Genomic DNA, 17713 nt, shown 5'->3' with positions numbered 1-17713 from the left:
GGCACTCCCCGCTCCTTGTCCCCAGGTCCCCGGGTGGCAGGGACACTCCCCATGCCAGGCAGCATCCCCTGGCTTCTGCCACCGCCAGCCGGTGGGGAGCTGTTGTCATGGCTACGGGGGGGAAATGATAATTCACATCCCAAAGGCTCGGCCGATGATGGAATTGCTTAATTAATGACAAGGATGGACGTGCTTAATTAATGAGAAGGATGCAGGGCAGTGCAGGCAGGCACTGGGCAGGGGCTTTGCGTCCCATGGGTGACAAAAGGATGAGCAGGGGGGCGAGGGGCTCCCCCAGGGGGCCGAGGCTTTTGGGATTGGGTTTGGGGACTCAGTGCGATGAATACATCCCCGAGCCCCGTGGTGCAGGGGCAAGATGCAGGCACAGGAGGGGAGATGCTGTAGCAGCATCCATCAGGATGGATCCATAGCAGGATGCTGAGAGCAGCCTCAGAGTGGGCACAGAGGCCCCAACAGGTGCTTTTGGTATTCATTTTACAGTTTCTGCATCCCCAAAAAGCATCCTTTTCCTTTTGGATCATGATTTCTCTCTCTAACCCCTTGCTTTTCCTTCCTCCTCCCTTCAAAGTTTTGCCACTGAGAGAGGTGAGAGGACGGAGACAAGAGCATCAAGACTTTGTCAAGAAGACCTAAGTTTTGGGGAAAAATACACCAGAGCCCCCTTAGTTCAAATGCAGATTTTTGGTAAAGAGAAACCTCTGAAGGAGTTTTTGATAACTTGAAGGCAAAGCACATATGCAGGTGCTGAGTAAGAACGAGCTTTATTTCCTCCCCATTTCCCCCCCACACACTGTTGCAGTCCAACAGGCTGTGATCATGCATGCTTTCACCCCAAAAGCCCCTTCTGGAGCGGCCGGGGGCCCTGCCTGGGCAGAGGAGCCCCTCCAGCCGCCCCCAGGCTGGTCCTGGTGCCTGGTGCCAGGCTATTTGGGGACTCCACCTGGCTTGGGAAGGGCCAGCACCACACAGGATTTGGGAAATTACCTGGCCACCCTCTGCCCTGTGACAAGCACGGGCTGGAACAAGCCCGAAAAGGGAGCAGGTGAAGCTGGCTGTAACGTCACCTCAGCCAACACCACAAACCACCGGTGCTGCAGGAGCACAGATTTTGGGCTTCCAGATTTGTGGGCTTCCAGGGGCTGTGGAGCAGGCCCTAACCAGGCATCCCCAGCAGACACCGAGCCCCGTGGCTGTCTCTCACGGCTCTGGGGATCTGCCAGGGGTCGTCGGGGGCTGTTTGGAGCCAGAATGCTGCTGTGGCCCTCCTTGGCCAAGAGGACAGCTGGCTGCATACAGCAAATGTTTCAAAGCAAACCCTGGCTGAAGCACGGGGACAAGACCCACAGTATATTCCCAACCACAACAGCAGGAGGGGACAACCTCACCCCAGCACTCTCTGGGGTCCCCGTGCTGTTATATGAAGGTCAATGGCTGCGGTCGGGGGGCTCGGGGGCTCTCCCCCAGGCGGGCGGTGAGGCGTGCCAGCAGCCTGCACAGGGCCTCGGCCCGCGCCACCGAGACGCGCAGCACGGCCTCGTGGCTGGCCTCCTCGGGGCTGCTGTAGCTCGTCGCTGCTCTGTTGGTGATGAGGGACAGCCCGAGGACACGCAGGCCACAGTGCCTGGCGACGATGACTTCTGGGACAGTGCTCATGCCTACGGTAGCGGAGGAGAGGATGGGGATGAGTCGGAAGGGTTGGGACGGGCACTAAAACGAGCTCTCATACAGCAGACCTGCAAGTGTTGAGGAACAGCCTTCCACGAGCTGCTTCAGTGACCCAGGACCTCCTGAATCACAGCCTGGAGGAACCTGGGGACCCCAACGCTTACCTCCCTCATACACAGGCAGGGTGGTTTCCACATCTGCCCTTCCTAAACCACACAGACTCCCATGGAGGACTGCTCTGTATGGAAGGGGCACAGTGCCAAGAGGGCCACAATGTTAAAAATAACAGAAAAGCACTGTTTGTGATTGGGTCCCACCGAAGTGGAGCCACTCGAGTGTGTTGTATGGGAAATATGCAGAAGGTTTTGCTGGGCCCCTTGTCCTGGGCAGCCCGAAGCACACAGCGCTGTACTGCAGAACCATCCTAGGAGATGCACAGAGCAAGCAGGAATACATTTCTCTAGGCCTAGAAGACCTGGATGGAGACTGAAAGACTGGGGAGAGTCATCCATGGGTAGAACGAGTTATTTAAGCTCCTGTCCGACCCCACAAGAGCAGCCTGTGCTTCTTACCCGCAGCATCTGCCCCCAGGGCCTGCAGCACGCGGCTCTCGGCGATGGTTTCGTAGGAGGGACCGGCCAACATGCAGTACACCCCTGCGTGGACGAAGCTCTGGAAGCCCAGCTCCTGCGCACTCTCCATCGCCAGGCTGAGCAGATCTGGGTCATAAGCATCAGACATGCAGGGAAACCTCACGCCGAGCCTGCAGGGCAGGAGAGGGCACAGCCAGGCTGGCATCGCTGCCCCTCCTGCCGGGTCTGACCCCCCAAAACCCTCCGCACGCCTTCAGGTCTGGTTTTGGTTCCTGGCAGCGCAGGATCACACCTGGGGAGAGGAGCAGGTATAGGAGCTCCAGAGCCACATTTAGCTTTCATCCTGTGCTTTGAGGCTGGGTCTCTTACTTGCTCTGGATCCTAACACAGCAGCTCAGTCCTGCTGAGTTATCCCAGTCCTGCTCCTGCCTGAATCCTCCTATTGACTCACGCACAGCAGCAGCAGGTAGTGAGGGCTGGTGCACTGCTGCTAGCTGGCAGCCTGCTCCCAGCCACGTTCCCCAGCTCAGTTCAGTTGGGTGGATCGGGTCGCTCACCCAGGCTACTAAAGCTCTGGCAGCCTTTCATGTTCCTCCAGCTGAACGCTTAGGGCAGTAGGTGGCTTATTTTGTGCTCATAAGCCCTAAAACATTATAAACAAACAACTTTCCTAGCTGCTCTAAGGGAATAAGCATTCATCAGCATGAAAATTGCTTCCTTCCTGAAGGACACCCAGCAATGCCAAGGCCAGTCTCTAATTTACTAGATCAAACCCCGAGATTCTTGCCTGTATTCCCTTTCCACATCACTTCATTGCCTCCAGTTTTTCTGTTGTGCTCAGATAAACCCTTCCTGGTGGCTGAGTTGGACTGGCTTTTAGAAAGGGTTTGCTCTTGTGAATCAGCTCGCAAAGTATTTCAGAACCCTTTGCCCATTCTGACACCTCGGCAAGCACCGCAGAAGCCCCCGGGCGCTGCAGCCTGCACCAGGAAGGTGCCTCTGGGGGCACTGAGACAGCTATGCTGCCTTTGAATGGCGTCCAGATGAAGTTATTGTTTGCTTTTCCTCCTGCTCCTGAGCAATTTATGCAAGTCCAGAGAGCTGCAAGCACTCCTCCACACGGCCTCTTTGCTTTTAATCATTTTTCCTCCAACCCCCAACAATACCTATGAAGACATTAGGATGTTCTGCTTTAGACAGGCACTGTCCTAGGCTGGAAGAGGCCATCGAGCTCAACCTCCTGCTCAAAGCATCTAGGTCCAGTAACAGCAGGAGCCCAGCAGTGAGGATGTGTTAGCAGCCCCTGTGCTCAGCCCGCAGGGAGGATCCTGCACACCCAGCACAGGATCCCTCTGCCCCAGCTCACGGCTCCAAGATCTGGAGGCCCCTAGGGAGGCTGCCAGGACAACCACCTCCCACCTGCAGAGGAGCTGTGATGCTAATGAAGGCTCCCCAGTTTAATGAGCTTCTTACACGGGTGGTGTTGGTTCCCTTGTGGGGAGCTGGGTCCAACCTTCACCTCTTGGTATTCATCAGCAGGCACAACCAACAGCCTGAGGCTGGGGTAGAAAAGGATTCGCTGGCAGCAGGGGGCTGAGGGCTTAGCCAGGGACTAGGAAAGATGCAATTAGCTGTAAGGCCACTTAATTCCAGTGTGGGCCAGTAGGAAATGAAATGGGACAGGAGCTGAGCTGCAAGTCTGCAAATATCCCCCCCTCCATCCAACTGCAGAAACACTTTTTTGCTCACCTTGCCCCAGGAGGAGGAGACCTTCTTACCTCTCATCATTTGGCCCACGCAGCGGGTTCTGCCCTCCCAAGCCAAACATGCTGATGTGGTCCCTGATGAACATGATGTCCCCCACCTGGAAGTGGTGATTCAGTCCCCCGGCAGCATTTGTGGTAATCAGGACCTCCACCCCCAGGAGGGAGAAGACCCTGATGGGAAAGGTGACCTGCAGGGACCAAAGGCACACATAGGGTGAAGGCCACAAGGCTCAGCTCAGGTGTTGGGTGTCGTTTGGTGTTCCAGGAACACGGTGTGAGGTCGGGCTTCACATGGGTGGGATTGCCAGATCAACTGAGAAGATGCGAGGACGCCAAGAAGGAAAAAATCAGAGTGGATCGCTAATGAAATTAAGGCTAAAGCAGGCATGAAGTAGCTGGTCAGTTGTCTCCGTTCAATTACAGATAGCAGCAGAAAAAGATATGATGGCTGTGACCAAGAGCATTAAGAGCATAGGAAGGATGGGGAGAAAAGAGACGGCGCAGAGGGTTTGAACCAGCCTGCAGTGCCCTACCTGGGGAGAAGGAGGGTTTGTAGGCAGCTCACGCTGTGCAGAAAGAGGCCTCTGTGAGCCCACAGGGAGACAAACCAACCCTCGTCTCCAATTTTAAATTCCCCCTAATTTAAATAAAAATACTTCTAAAGTTTTTAAACATATTAAAAGATAATTCTGAAATGAATACCATTAAAATTCAAGCCCACATTTATTACAGTTGCACTCAGGTCGAATAAATGCAGCACAAAAAGAATATGCAGATAATTTTTCCTTGCTGGCAAGGTCTTGCAGAGATCAAACCGCTGCTGATTGGAGAAACTACTTATGCACATGGACCTGGAGCTTAATTGATACACCAGCTTCTTTACAGCAGCGATGCATTTTGCAGAAGTACAGAGAGTACCTTCTTCATTTGGGCTTATTCACACTCAATAACCTGCTTATTGGGAGTTAAAGAACTGCTGGGAACTGAAAAAAAAATCAAAAAGTTTGATTTTGAGGAGTGATAAAAGAACTGGAGTGATAGCTGCTGCTTCTGAATGTGAAGGAAACCGTGAGCAGAAATGATTTCCTAACTATGGTCATTAGCAAATGAGTTAATTTTAATAGACAAACATATTTCAATAACCTAGTTCTGGATCAAGTACATTAAAATAGTTTTGTGCTATAAAAGATGCGTTGCCAAGGATTACAGTTTGTATCCAAATGCAAACTGACCTTGGCCACAAGAAAAACCTCAAATCCAACTAAATAAGAGAGGAGTCCCTGAACTATCAGCCAGTAAGTGATATTTGGGCTTCCTAACAGAAATCTACAGATGGGCATCATAGGCAACACGAATATGTGGAATCTCCATAGCTCTGTGTGTGAGCTGGGAGACTACACCCAATTAAACTAGCCAATGAGCTCTTTCTATGGGAAAAAAAAAAAAAAAAAAAAAAGCCTGAAACTATACAAATCTGAAAAGATGAAAATAGATTATTCCTATTAATCTGAATTTCCTGGCTGCTGCTTCAAACCATGATTGAACTGATGGAGTGGAGCCACGTGAATTAACCTGCCTTGCACTGTACGTGGTGTTGTGGATGCCTAACACCAGCTCCATGTGGAGGGAGCTCTCACTTTCAATTCCCCATTTAATTTTCTTTTTGCGGGAGAAATCTATTCATACGCTCAGTGCCAGAGCTATCCTCCTGCAGCTAAGCATCGGAGCAAGCAGTGGCTTTCACCTCCTTGCAAAAACCTCTTTGGCTGCAGGAATGATCTGCTGGAGGACTCACCGTGCTGCCGGAGTACCCTTCGTAGCAGTGGAAGCGCCCCTGCATGCACACGCACGGCTGCCCGCTCAGCTCCCCGAACACCAACCTGCCCGCGTGCCCTGCGACTGGAAGGGAACCGTGTCACTGCGGGTACCGGGCTCGGGGGCTTGGCTTCTGCAGGGGATTGTTGGCTGATTATGGGTTACAGCAGGGCCAAGCGCTGCAGAGCTGAGGGCTGGAAGGTAAATAGCAATGGCAAGGTACGGAACCGTGCAGGTTTTTGTTTGTTTGGGGGTTTTGCGAAATCTTCCTGGTGTTTGTCCTACCGCCCAGCCTGATGAGACCACTGCTCCTGGAGCGCGCCACCAGAAGGAGCTCTGGCAGTGTGAGGGGCTGGTGGTGGTGGATCTGAGATATCGATTTCTCCTCATTGGCAGGGGGACCAAGGGCACAGCATTTCTCATTGGGCCCTACAGAGTTGTGAGATGCTCAGAACAAGCAGCCAGGAGTGAATTTGCACTGATGGCCTACAGCTGATATTCCCATTTCTTGAGTTTCCTTCTATCTAAGAAGGCTTTTCTTTTGGTTATAGAATTATAGGAATGTTTAGGTTGGAAAAGGCCATCAAAATCACCAAGTCCCACCACTAAACCACGTCCCTTAGTGCTTCATCCACACATCCCTAAAACACATCAGGGATGGGGACAGTACCACTTCCCTGGGCAACCCATTCCAATGCTTGGCCACCCTCTCCATGAAGAAATTCTTCTGGACATCCAATTAAACCTCCCTTGGCTCAACTAGAGGCCGTTAATCAACTTGAATTCTTTACTGGTGATAGCAGAGCCATTAATTTACAGCTATCACACGAAGGTGTGGTGCATGGTGCGGGACAAGGGCTGGTGGATGTTACTGAAGCTCTGTGAGCGCACATTGCCCCACCGAGGGACCCTTTGTGCCCAAAGCCAAGAGCCGAGGGAAGGGCTGGGTGCTGGTTTGAGTTGTCTATGTCTCTCTTTCTGCTGCTGGATGGGTTGCTGATGCCCGGGGTTGTGCCAACCTGTGCTCCGTGGGAAGTGGGGGATGTCCTCGTACGGAAAGACTGCCTTCTTCTCTAGCACATCAGCCAGATCGCCCAGCCCGGACCCGCAGATGATCGCCGTCTTTGGGTGCTGAGCAGTGCGAGCTCGTAACCAATCTGCTGTTTCCTTGCACACCTCGTAGCTGCTCCTGCAGAAGGAGAAGAGGTCAGCGAACCTGTCAGCCCATCCGAGGAACAAATTTCAAAAGGTAACAGTCCTGAAAAGGTGCAAAGGAAAAAAAAAAAATCATTAAGACTAAAATGATAGGAGCTTCACTGCTATTATGGAAGATATTTCTCTATAGCAAACACTTAATCTCACATTTTACCCCAGGCCACTGGCAAATCATCTGAATCCTCTCTGCCAGTTTTATTCTGAAGCGGAAACTGGCTAATGATACCTATATAACACAAATGTCACAAGGCATTACAGTTCCTGCTTCTGATGCGTTCTGGTCTCTCCTGAGTTAGTGAAGGAATGGAAAAGCACAGTCTGAAAAATTGTAACCTCTGTGTGTGCATGGGGATGTCCAACCTGTGATGGGGAGGAGACAGGTCCAGGGGCAAGCACCATCTGCAGAGGTGGGGAACCCAAGCTCCAGAAGCTTTGGGGGCTTCTTTCCAGAACTGGCCGTACTTCTCGGACATCCACCTGCTCTGTACCTGGTGGTACAGAGGAAGCTGAACATGGATCTCTCATTCACCCTCTCCCCTGGGTTACACCTAGGCAGGAGGCCCAATGGCACAAGCCTACTTGAAACCAGAAATTAAGCCCACAGATTGGGGTTCCTGGGTTTACATTGTCTGTTTTCAATGGGGATGCTTAGATAAGACCCAAAAATGTGTCTTATCCAGTGCTGAGGCACATTGTTGGAAGGTGGGATGGCAGAAGCTGGCATTGCATTGCCTGTTTTGTACCTCTCTCTGTTAAGAGAGACGGCTTTGATATTCAGCCTGGCTTCTATTCTTCAGTGCAGTATTCTTCAGATGCATTAGTCAGTTTTGAAATGCAATCAATAGAAGATTAATCCCATAATCCTGCTTAAAACAGGACAACAAAGACACTTTCCAAAAGTCAATGGCAAGGTTGATTGGAAAGTCTCTTCAAAAGCACGGGCGCTGATAGCATTTCTTGGTAGCAAATTGGTCATTGCCACCGATGGGTGCAATTAGGGACTGCAACCAACACAGGTGGGGCATGAAAGGCCGATCTGCCTATTATGGGCTGCCAGGGCCAGGCACCACGATGATGAAGGTGATGTAAAATTGACTGAAGACACTGATAAACAGTAACTTCATGATTTTCTTTTTTTTTTTGGAACAGGTCTCTTGTTTCTGGTGACCTTGTTTGTGCTGCAATTCTGCTGCCTGCAGCCTTGGAGGATGTGCAGAAAAGCTTTCAAAGAGTTGCTCTGCATCCCAGGAGGTCTCAGGCCACTGACGAACAGGACCTAGGTGTCAGTGTAGACCTGGTTCATCTAACTGGAGCATCACATTCAAGCACAGGATCTCAAATCTATCATTCTCTTCCTTCAGGCTGACGAGGCATGTAATTACTGCATGGGCTTCTTCTGCGAGCTTTTTCACCTCCTAGCTGTCCAGTGTCTGGTACAAACATGCTCCTAGTTAGGATCTGCGATGTCAAAAACACTTGAGTATCTCACAAATTTGTGATCCAACGGGATGAAACAACTTCCATAGTTCTGAGTTAAAATGAAGGGTCATTTAGCTGAAATACTTTTCAAAGGAGAAGTCTGGAAATGAGTGTATTTACCATAACATGTTGTTGAATTTTCCAAGTGTACCCTAAGCTCTTAAAATAAGCAAAAGTTATCAAACTGACATTATTGAAGCCTACACTCATCTGGCTGTATTATCCCTTGCCCAGCTACAGCTGTCCCAGACAACAACTTTAAAAGTGCTTTACATATATTACGGAAGGACTCCCCACACATTTCTGTTGAATTACTGTAACCTTTATCTAGAAAAACTATCGAATAACTGAAACCCATAGAGGGAACCAAGAGAATTTCAATGCAGCTCCCAGGTTGATGAGGCACCTGTGGCAGACGAGAGAAATAATGAGGTCACCAGCATCTGCTCTCTCACTGACAACCAGTCCCCAATCTCTTTCTCTTTTTGCATTTTTAAAGAAAGGTTCACACGCCCCTGAAAAATAACATTTAAATAATGGACATTATTCCTAAAAGCCCAGGAAGCTCAGGATGGGATGACGCTGATTCAACAACAGCTGAAGACAATGGGATTGACTGAGCTGTACAGGCTTTTGGGAGGGGGATTTTTTTTTTCCTTCTAGTGCTGTCCCTAGTGTTGAGCTCCGTGATGCCCAAATCCATTTGCTGTGCCTGCCTGTGAGGCTTTCTGCTGGGTTCCCAGGAATATCCCGGGTGCCCAGCAGCAGGAGACCACGACCCACGGGTCAGTGAATGCAGCATTCAGCCTGCAAGCGCACGAGCCCGAGGTCCGTGCAGGGTTTTTGGCAGCTTGAATGGGTACACGAAGCACAAAGCCCCCCGTAGCTGCTCCACCTCCCACCACGCACACCTAATGATAGTGCTCAGCGGCATCGCTTTGGATTAAATCACAGGATCGGCTGAAAGCACAATCCCCTGCATTGTGAGCGCTGTCATCCGCTGGAGAGCCGCATCTGCTGCAGAGCACAGGACTGCCACCGATGACAGATCCTTTATGGCACAAAACCCCCCTGCTCGTTCTGGCTGGCAGCAAATCCGTGTAAAATGCAGCTGTGCCACACCAAGAGATGGAGGTTTATATTTCAGAGAGGGGCACACGTCTGGGCGACCAACGCCTCTGCCTCCGCTTCAGGTTTGCACCTCCTGGCCACGACCTCTGCCAAGGTCGCCTGCTGGCTGCCGAATTTCGTAACGCCAGCACCTGACGCGGGCAGACGGCCAATTTCTCTCCGGTAACGAGATGTTTGCTCCCGAGCAGCCTCTGCCTGATGGCAGGAAGGAGGAGAGGGAAGCAGGGCAAGGCAGCGTGGCGCAGCTCCCCCATCCCCTTCCAGCCTCACCGTTCCCATTGCACGGCGCCTTACCTGTCCTCCTCTGCACGGGCCATCTTCCACCCTGGCTACCCAAAAAGAAGGGGATGGCTGCTGGAAATGGAGCCACGGCTGTTGGAAAAGGGCAGGAAGGCCGAGGAGCAGATCCCCACGGGATGCCCCCAGCTGGGGCTCATGAGGCTCGGGTCCCCGAGGAGCTGGGGACATCGGCTGCTCTGCTCTTGTCCCCACAACACTGAGCTCGGTGGAAAGCTGACCTGTGCACTTTTATAACGCGGGTGAAGCCTGGAGAAAGTTCACACGCAACTTTTCAGCAGCCTCTCGGAGTGGAGCAGCTGACAGCAAATCTGCATAGGTGTCACCTGCTGCTGTGACATCCAGACCCCTGGGAGCACGCAGAGCAGGACAGCCCATGCCACACAGACCCGTGACAAACGATGAGACATCCCCGTGTCCCTTATCTTCCCTGGTCCCCAGCTCCCCCCAGATTTTCACTCATTTGATGGTTGTGCCCATCTCAAAAAGAATTACTGCCTCCAGCTATCCTAAGCCTGTTCAGCCGATTATGTTAGGGAAGACAGGAAAAAAAATAAATCAAGGCCCCACCCTACACCTTTCTGATTTCCAAAGCTGCTTCCAAGGCAATCAAGTGCCAAAAAAAATTTGCAGATTGGTGATGAGGAGAGAAGAGATGCTACGTGCCCTGGGTGAGAGGCAGCAGCTGCAGTGTGCTTTCACACCTTGCTGGATCCAGAAAGGCCTCATGGAACTAGAATTTATATTTATAAGTATTCCAGGCAGGGAGAAAGCCACAATCAGAGCTAGTCAAGTCTGAGACAAATCAGCCAGACATAAAGAACTTAGAAAATTGGGCTACCCCAGGTTTAGGTCTTGTAATGTTTCATAGGCCTTCCATTCAGGTTTGTGTGTTGGTCCTGAAGACCACACATCAAACATCGCCTCGGTTGCCCCGGGAAACTCTCAGAGAACTTCAAAGTCAAGCATGGAAATAAATGCAGAAAGAAAAGCCTGAGTGTTTTGAGAGATACTTAATGTTGGAAGGAGCCTGCTCCAAGGCAGAAACCCACATCGTACCCCAGCACGGGCTCAGGTCCTTAAAAACAAGCAGGATTTAGGCATTAAGAGTAGCAGAAAGTTCTGTTGCTAAGAGGTTTTTGTCGAAAGGCACAACCAGCACCACAGAACAGAAGATGCATCTGAAGAGGAGCTGCAAGCGCCCTTTCCCCTCAAGTTCTTGACCTTCTCCCTTTCTTCCTGGTATCACGCTTCATCTCCTGAATCACTTTCTTTTAGAAAGCTTCCCAAGTCTCTCCCACAAAGACCAGAGGATGTGGGTGCTGCTGCTTCGGGAATCTGTCATGCACTGCTGCATGGGGCAGCAAAGAAAAAAAAACACTGTCTCCCTTCCCATCCCCTCCTTCTTCAGCCATCCCCCCTTTTCTTATTCTTCCACAGCAGGCAGAGGACCTTGTATTTTGCTGCCACTTGCCCAAAGCTGTGGTCTCAGGGCCACCTCCCCACTCCCTCTGTCCCTTTTGCCCCCCGGAGCCCCCTGCCCCTCTCTCCAGCACTCAGCACTCCTCTGAAAGCCATCGTCTGCCCCTGTTCATTTAACAGAGGGAGCAAAGCTGGGCCTCTAGCATTGGTTTTCCACAGAGTTCTCTGGTATCAGCAGACTTCTGATGCCCCCAAGATATGTTCCCTTATTTAGCCTTAATCTGATTATGTTCATTAATCTGATTTTTTTTTTTTTTTCCTGCAAAGGAGACAAGATATCACACAGCCTGAGAGCTCTCCCCAATTTGTTCTTGTCTAAGACAATCTCCTCCCTAGCTGGGATTTACATGGAAAACAGGATTACCAGAAAGGGACCATTTTATCTATCTTCCTGCAGCACCTGTTATTTAACAAAAGTTGCTCGAGGTTTAACCTGTGATGGTGCATTAGCTGGACAAGTACAAGATAAAGATTCACCCTACTAGCAAAAAATGATTTCAGCATCGAGGGCATTTGTGCCTCTTTAGAGAGGAAAGGAAAAAACTAATTAAACCTCAGCTCCTGTATAGGTACTGTGGAGCAGATCTATCTGAAATAAGTTATTGAATAGATTGTATAATCCTTAAGAAAGAGTATTGACAGCCTTCGTGTACATGTGTCCGCAGCAAAGCGCATCTGTAATCCCGATCTTATTGACCTGGTGTCATTCCAGTCCCATTCCGAGGCAGAACTTCAGCTGCTCTAGGCCGCAGACACCATCACCTGAAATAACTTCCTAACAGCGCTCTACATTCCCGCAGCAACTTCTATCTAAAGACGTGTTGTGAAGTATTTTTGCATGTGTTTCGTTAAAACAGTTAATTAATGCTTTCGGGTAAGTCTCCCACGTCGCCAAGCGTTCGCGTTATCGCAGCACCGAATTCTCTTGTGGCCTCCTCACGGGTGCCGCACGTCGTGGCTCCAGGGGAGCCAAGTGGGGTCTCTGCCCCTGGGGACAGCTTAAATCAGCCAGGCCCAGGGGGAAAAATCCCCCCAGCAGGGCCTTACAGGCATTGCCATACCCTCATGGTGCTTGCTGCCATCTCTGCCTGGGGGCATTTCCCCCTAATTCTTAGGCAGAAAAGCTAGGATTCTGCTTTGGTAAAACGGATAAACCCAGGAAAGATTTATTTTGCTTTCCTGCTGATTCAGCAAAGTGCAGGTTCCAGGTTTGGTTCCAAAATTCCTAAGTGCACTCTAAGAACTAACCAGGATTTCCACAGTAATTTGGAATTTCATTGCCTGGGAAGCTCGTCACATCTTTGCGTGCTTGCTATCGGAAACAGCCGCAGGAGCGTCACCGGCTGTAAGCAAGGTAAATACAAGCAAACAACTCATCAGCAAAGCTATTCCCCTGGAAACTGCTTTTATCTCCAGGAAGCCCTGCCCGAAGCCCACTGCCCATCACACTCCTTCAGGAGGGAGACCTGCAGCCCCCATGAGCGCAGGAAGGAGTGGGCAGGGGAGCAGAAACCCAGAAGCTGCTGCAAGAGCTCGTCATGGTTAGCTGAGCAAAACAAGACCTGAGCAATGCTCTGATGGCAGTCTGCAAATGTTGCCATGGAGGCAGGAGAGAGACAGAAACTTCAGACAGGCACCAGGACACTGGGGAGATGTGTGTGCAGTTAGGCTAGACATTAGCAAAAAGCTTCCAGCTTCCCGAATTGCACAGCTCTGAGCAGCCCCCCTGCAAGGGCACGGGGGGAAAGGCTTCAGGGTGGAGATGGGTTTATGTAAGGGCTGGAGGAGGTGCACAGGCAGGGACACAGACACATCATTGATAAATTTTGTGCTAGCACTAAAAACTCACCTTTTCTGCTTTTGGGAATTAAGACTTTGTACTTGTTCGGATTTAGCCAAGTGATACCACTGCAATTAGGAAAAGATCTCAGCTGTCCTAAGGCCACGCAGTATTTCATCTTCAGCTCCAGGACAGGCGTCAGAGGTTGAAGGAAAAGGCTGGAGTTGTGGTTGGGGGAGCTCATGGAAGGGAAAGAAGTGCTCCTGTCAAGGAACTCAGCAGGAACGGGGTAAAAAAGATCACTTGGGGGGTTAGGGCCAGGAGCTGTGCTTTCTAGAGGGCTAGGAACAGCACAGCCAGGGATCAGCAGTATGTCAGTCTTGGGATGAACGGGTGGGCTTCATGCTGCAAGGGTGCCTTGAGGCAGGCAGAAAAAACAGGTACCTTGGGGAAAACACCTGGGAGTGTTTCAACAACAGCACAGTGAGGATATGTGAAAGAGAAACTGGGAATCCTGGTGGACTGGAAACTGCAGAATGCCAACCCCCCCTCAGGCCTACAATAAGCAAAAATAACTGAGAATTAAGGACTAAAAAATGAGTTAGAAATGCTTTCAGCCCTGGCACAGAAGAAAACGTTTCTCAGATAGTTAAATGTTACAGTGACTGTATGCATCACTGCTGATTCCTGCAGTCAGATATATTTCCTTGTCTGGCACAGGTAGACACAATTCCTGCCCTGGCATCACAGCCAGCCATTGGCCTGAAGCTCTGTAGACACAATTACCTCTCCATGGGAAGGATAAGGACACTTCCCCAAGCCACGACCACCTAGGACCAACGTTTATTCCATTCTGTGATCAGGTTCTTGCACTAGTCACTAGCACCTTCACACAGCAGAGGCCAGACCTCTTACCCTTCTCCTGGATCATGTTCCCACTCCCCCAAAACCTTTTTAGAGAGAACTGCTTTTTGGAGGCCAGCAGGTGAACACACTGCCCTTTGTAACCACGGTCCACCAGGAGGTATTTTTGCTGTCCCAACAGGCTCAGTGCTTTCTTAATAACTCATCTGCAGTGCAACGATGCCACAGAATTGAACTGGCTGTAGGGGTTCCCTTTTAGTTTCCATTTCAGTGATTTTTGTGTAGAGAAGCAGAGGCTGAAAAACTGCAAATCATTTTACCAGTCATCAACAGTAAATATTGGTAACTGAAGTCTCACAGCTCACTTTCCTTATAGCAGCAGACTGATCACAATTCCTCCAGTGAAGAAAACACAATATAAGACTTCAGGCTGCAAGCCAGAAGAGCCCTCACAGACCCATCCCCAGGGCCATGCCAAAGCACTGCATTAAGGACAACCAACCTTACACATTTTGGGGGCTGATCTTTAAAAGCAAGGTGAGAAGTAGCAGGTGTCCTGGAGAATCTATAGAGTTTTTTCTATGACTCTGCATGCTCTTTGCAGCTGCTTTCCTGTACGTCTGATACAAATAAGAGATTCCAAAACCCTCCAGGAACATTTATCACATAGCATGGTGTGTGCATTTCACTGTTTTACATGTAAAAGAAAAGAAAACAAAACAAAACAAAAAGTCAGAGGCACAAGAAATACTACTTTATTTTTAATTTAAGAACACTTTGTAGTGTTTAACTGCACAATATTCGTTTAAGGATGCTCGCTCCTGTTCAGGGCTTTCAGTGCTACAGCTGTGCATGCATCTTATGATCTGATAGGCAGAAGGACAACAGGTCAGCTATTGACCACCTGAAAGGAGATCAGCTCTGCAGAAGTGGAGCTAATCCAGAAAGCAAGTGCTATGTTCCCACATTGAGTTTCTCAGAAGAGAAGACTTCTGAGTATTAAGAATAAGATAGAAGCACCTACTTGAACTTCTGCATTAACTTGAGAAGATTTAATAAAGTGTAGGAGAAGTTTGCAAGCTGAGTCAACAGTTTAATTTCAGATTCAGAAAAAGCAACATTTTTCTTAATCGTGATATTTATCTGTATTGCTTTTAGCTTGGAATCTCATAACATTGCATGCTTACCGATGAATAATCCTTCCCAGAATTTTTGGAGAATACTCTCCTCATCAGTCCAGCAGATTGCAATATACAGGCATTATAAACTGTAATAAAAGCGTAGAAGAAAAGGGCTGAAAAGGTAGAAGTCCTACTTTCATACCACTTCCCCTCAAGTGGCTGGATTGTACTTGCTCTCTTTTTGGTATTTTCTTAGGAAAAAAAATAAAAATAAAAAAATAAAAACACCTAAGGATTCAGTGGCATGTGAAAAAGTTATTTAGGCATTTGAGAAAAGTCAACTCTAAAACACAATGATTTAAAGAACCTGCTATCCACAAAACTCAGTGACTGCAATTCTGATAGCAGGTATGTAAGTGTGTGACAATAGTAAAAGGAAAGTAATTGAAACATCGCAGTATTACTGTGCTCACATCAGAAAAAAAAAAAAAAAAAAAAAAAAAGGAAATTTATATTTAGTTTCTTAACTACAAACACAAGGAGAAAATATTTGAGACCATAGAGAGCCTGTTATACTCTCAATAGAGCTAAGCTAAGAACAAAAGAAAATGTTATCAGTGACATTATTATTACAGCATGTTCCGTACAATGAAACTTAAAGAAAGACCACAACAGACCCTAAAGAACCATCTATAGCCCCACCCCACCTTATTAACAATTTAACAGTTTCAACTTTCCCCTGCCTTTTTTTTTTTTTTTTTTTTTATTTATTTCTTTCCTCATTTTCAGTAGCCAAACACATTGATTGATTGGAGTGATTCTCAAACAAGCCAATCAAAGGGGGAAGAGGCTTTGCGCACAGGCATAAAAATCTTCCATCCACAGGTGAAGTTCCTTCTGGTGAAGGTTGTTTCTGAAATGGCAGCTAGTAAGTATCTTTGTTACACAATGTTTATCAAAGTTAAATATGCTAATTTTAGTTTTAAAATGTATTCTCTTCATTCTAAAGATTTAAAGTATAAAAACTCTAGTCTTGTGTTTGTATTTATGGGTAGCCTAACTTATACGTATTTTTCACATAATCACAGAATTATATGTATATTTAAGGTTCTTTCTGTTTCATAACAGTATTCCTTCAATATAGAAAGCAAATGATTTGGCAGGGAGGTTTTCTATAAGCTTACATAGCCTGTCATAATTTTAACATAACAATTCCCTTATACTCTCCTGACAGCTATGGGATAGGATTTCTCACAGAACGGGAGAAAGGATTACCTATATATTATGACTATATCCTTAAGATGGATACGTCAAGACTTTATACTGATTACTTAACATCTAGCAAAATTTTCCATAGTTATACCAGTTTTGGAGTTCCTTGTACTCATAGTAAATTTCTGTGCTAAAGCAAATTCTGGCTTTGGGCTGGATCCCACTTTATCAATGAGAAATATGTGAGTGTACAAGTTAATAGCAGCAAACCTGGCAACAAAGTGAAAAGAATTTCTGCTAACTCATGCTCCACTGTTGGCTGCTTGCTCCCAAACAAGATGGTGAGCATCTCATTTCCTAACCTGTGGGTAGTAAAATCCCAACAATGTTTAAAATACGAAGAGCAGCTTGCACTTTCTGCTGTGGTGGTAGCTTTCTAGCCTGCTTTGACCTTTTTGCTTGCACTTGCTGATCTGGTGTCAGTATACTAAGCGTGTGCATGTTTCCAGGGATGCTGCAATGGGTAGATAATTACCAAATCTGCTTGTTGTTGCTGTTAGTGTTTCAGGGCTCTTGTTTCTTGTATTGCCTTGTGCTAACCCACGTTCGGGTGACAAGTCTCCTAAGCCTTTGGAAAGGGCAGCAATGCGGGTTATCACAGACAAGAGGAAGCAGCAAGAGTTTTCTTAAGCCTAATGAGTGCCTATGTGTTGCAGCCAAAGCTTTGTTTTCAAACTTTTGAGCATCACTGTAGGTACTGGAGATGGAGGTCCCACTGGAGACCATGTGGTGACACACTGTGTCCCCAGGGCTGGGAGCTGATGGTGCCTTGCTCTGACTCCAGCCTGCCAGCAGCTTCCAGCTCTGCAGAGCCAGCCTTAGATGCAGGGAGAGCTCTGACCCTTCTCAAATGGGGCTGCTTCGGAGCTTTCATCCTTGTTTTTTTTGCCGAGTGACCTGTAAGTACGATCAGGTGGTGAGTATTTATGACCTACATTAACTTAAATAAAGTCTCACTACTTCCTCCTGCCATGAGACATTCTTCCAGGCCGTGTTACTGCTGGGAGGCTGCTCCCTGCCTCTTCCCCTGCAGAAACAAACCAGCTGGGGGGTGAGTGGGGCTTGCTGGTGAAAACCCTGCTTTCCCCTCCCTGCCACCGCAGCCTTGCAGCACCTCCCCGTCCCCGCTACCACCACGGGCGCTACGGGGGTCATACGAACGGGTCCCCCCCCGGCCTCGCTGCTCGTCCCCCTCCTGAGAGGAGGAGGAGG

At 48.8% G+C, this 17713-nt stretch overlaps 1 protein-coding gene across 1 annotated transcript; it reads right to left on the bottom strand.

Moving 5' to 3' along the window:
• Positions 1-1434: 1434 nt before the first annotated feature.
• On the bottom strand, positions 1435-10002 carry PNP (purine nucleoside phosphorylase). Its single transcript, XM_032195766.1, has 6 exons — positions 9980-10002; positions 6880-7049; positions 5841-5944; positions 4058-4233; positions 2259-2449; positions 1435-1676 (listed from the first exon to the last, which is right to left on the bottom strand). Exons 1-6 carry the CDS (start codon positions 10000-10002, stop codon positions 1435-1437), a joined length of 906 nt encoding a protein of 301 aa, XP_032051657.1.
• Between the last annotated feature and the right edge of the window lie 7711 nt (positions 10003-17713).

Source organism: Aythya fuligula, chromosome 12, assembly GCF_009819795.1.
Source record: "Aythya fuligula isolate bAytFul2 chromosome 12, bAytFul2.pri, whole genome shotgun sequence".
Taxonomy (NCBI): Eukaryota; Metazoa; Chordata; class Aves; order Anseriformes; family Anatidae; genus Aythya; species Aythya fuligula.
The sequence above is the reverse complement of the archived record's forward strand: the minus strand, read 5'-3'. Positions and strand labels throughout refer to the sequence as shown.

Excerpts from the sequence above, each read along its gene's own strand:
- PNP (XM_032195766.1), bottom strand. The coding sequence starts at position 10,002 with ATGGCCCGTGCAGAGGAGGACAG. Across the intron at positions 7,050-9,979 it reads GCCCGTGCAGAGGAGGACAG|GAGCAGCTACGAGGTGTGCA; the intron begins GTAAGGCGCCGT and ends CTCCTTCTGCAG. Across the intron at positions 4,234-5,840 it reads AAGGGTACTCCGGCAGCACG|GTCACCTTTCCCATCAGGGT; the intron begins GTGAGTCCTCCA and ends TGGTCCCTGCAG.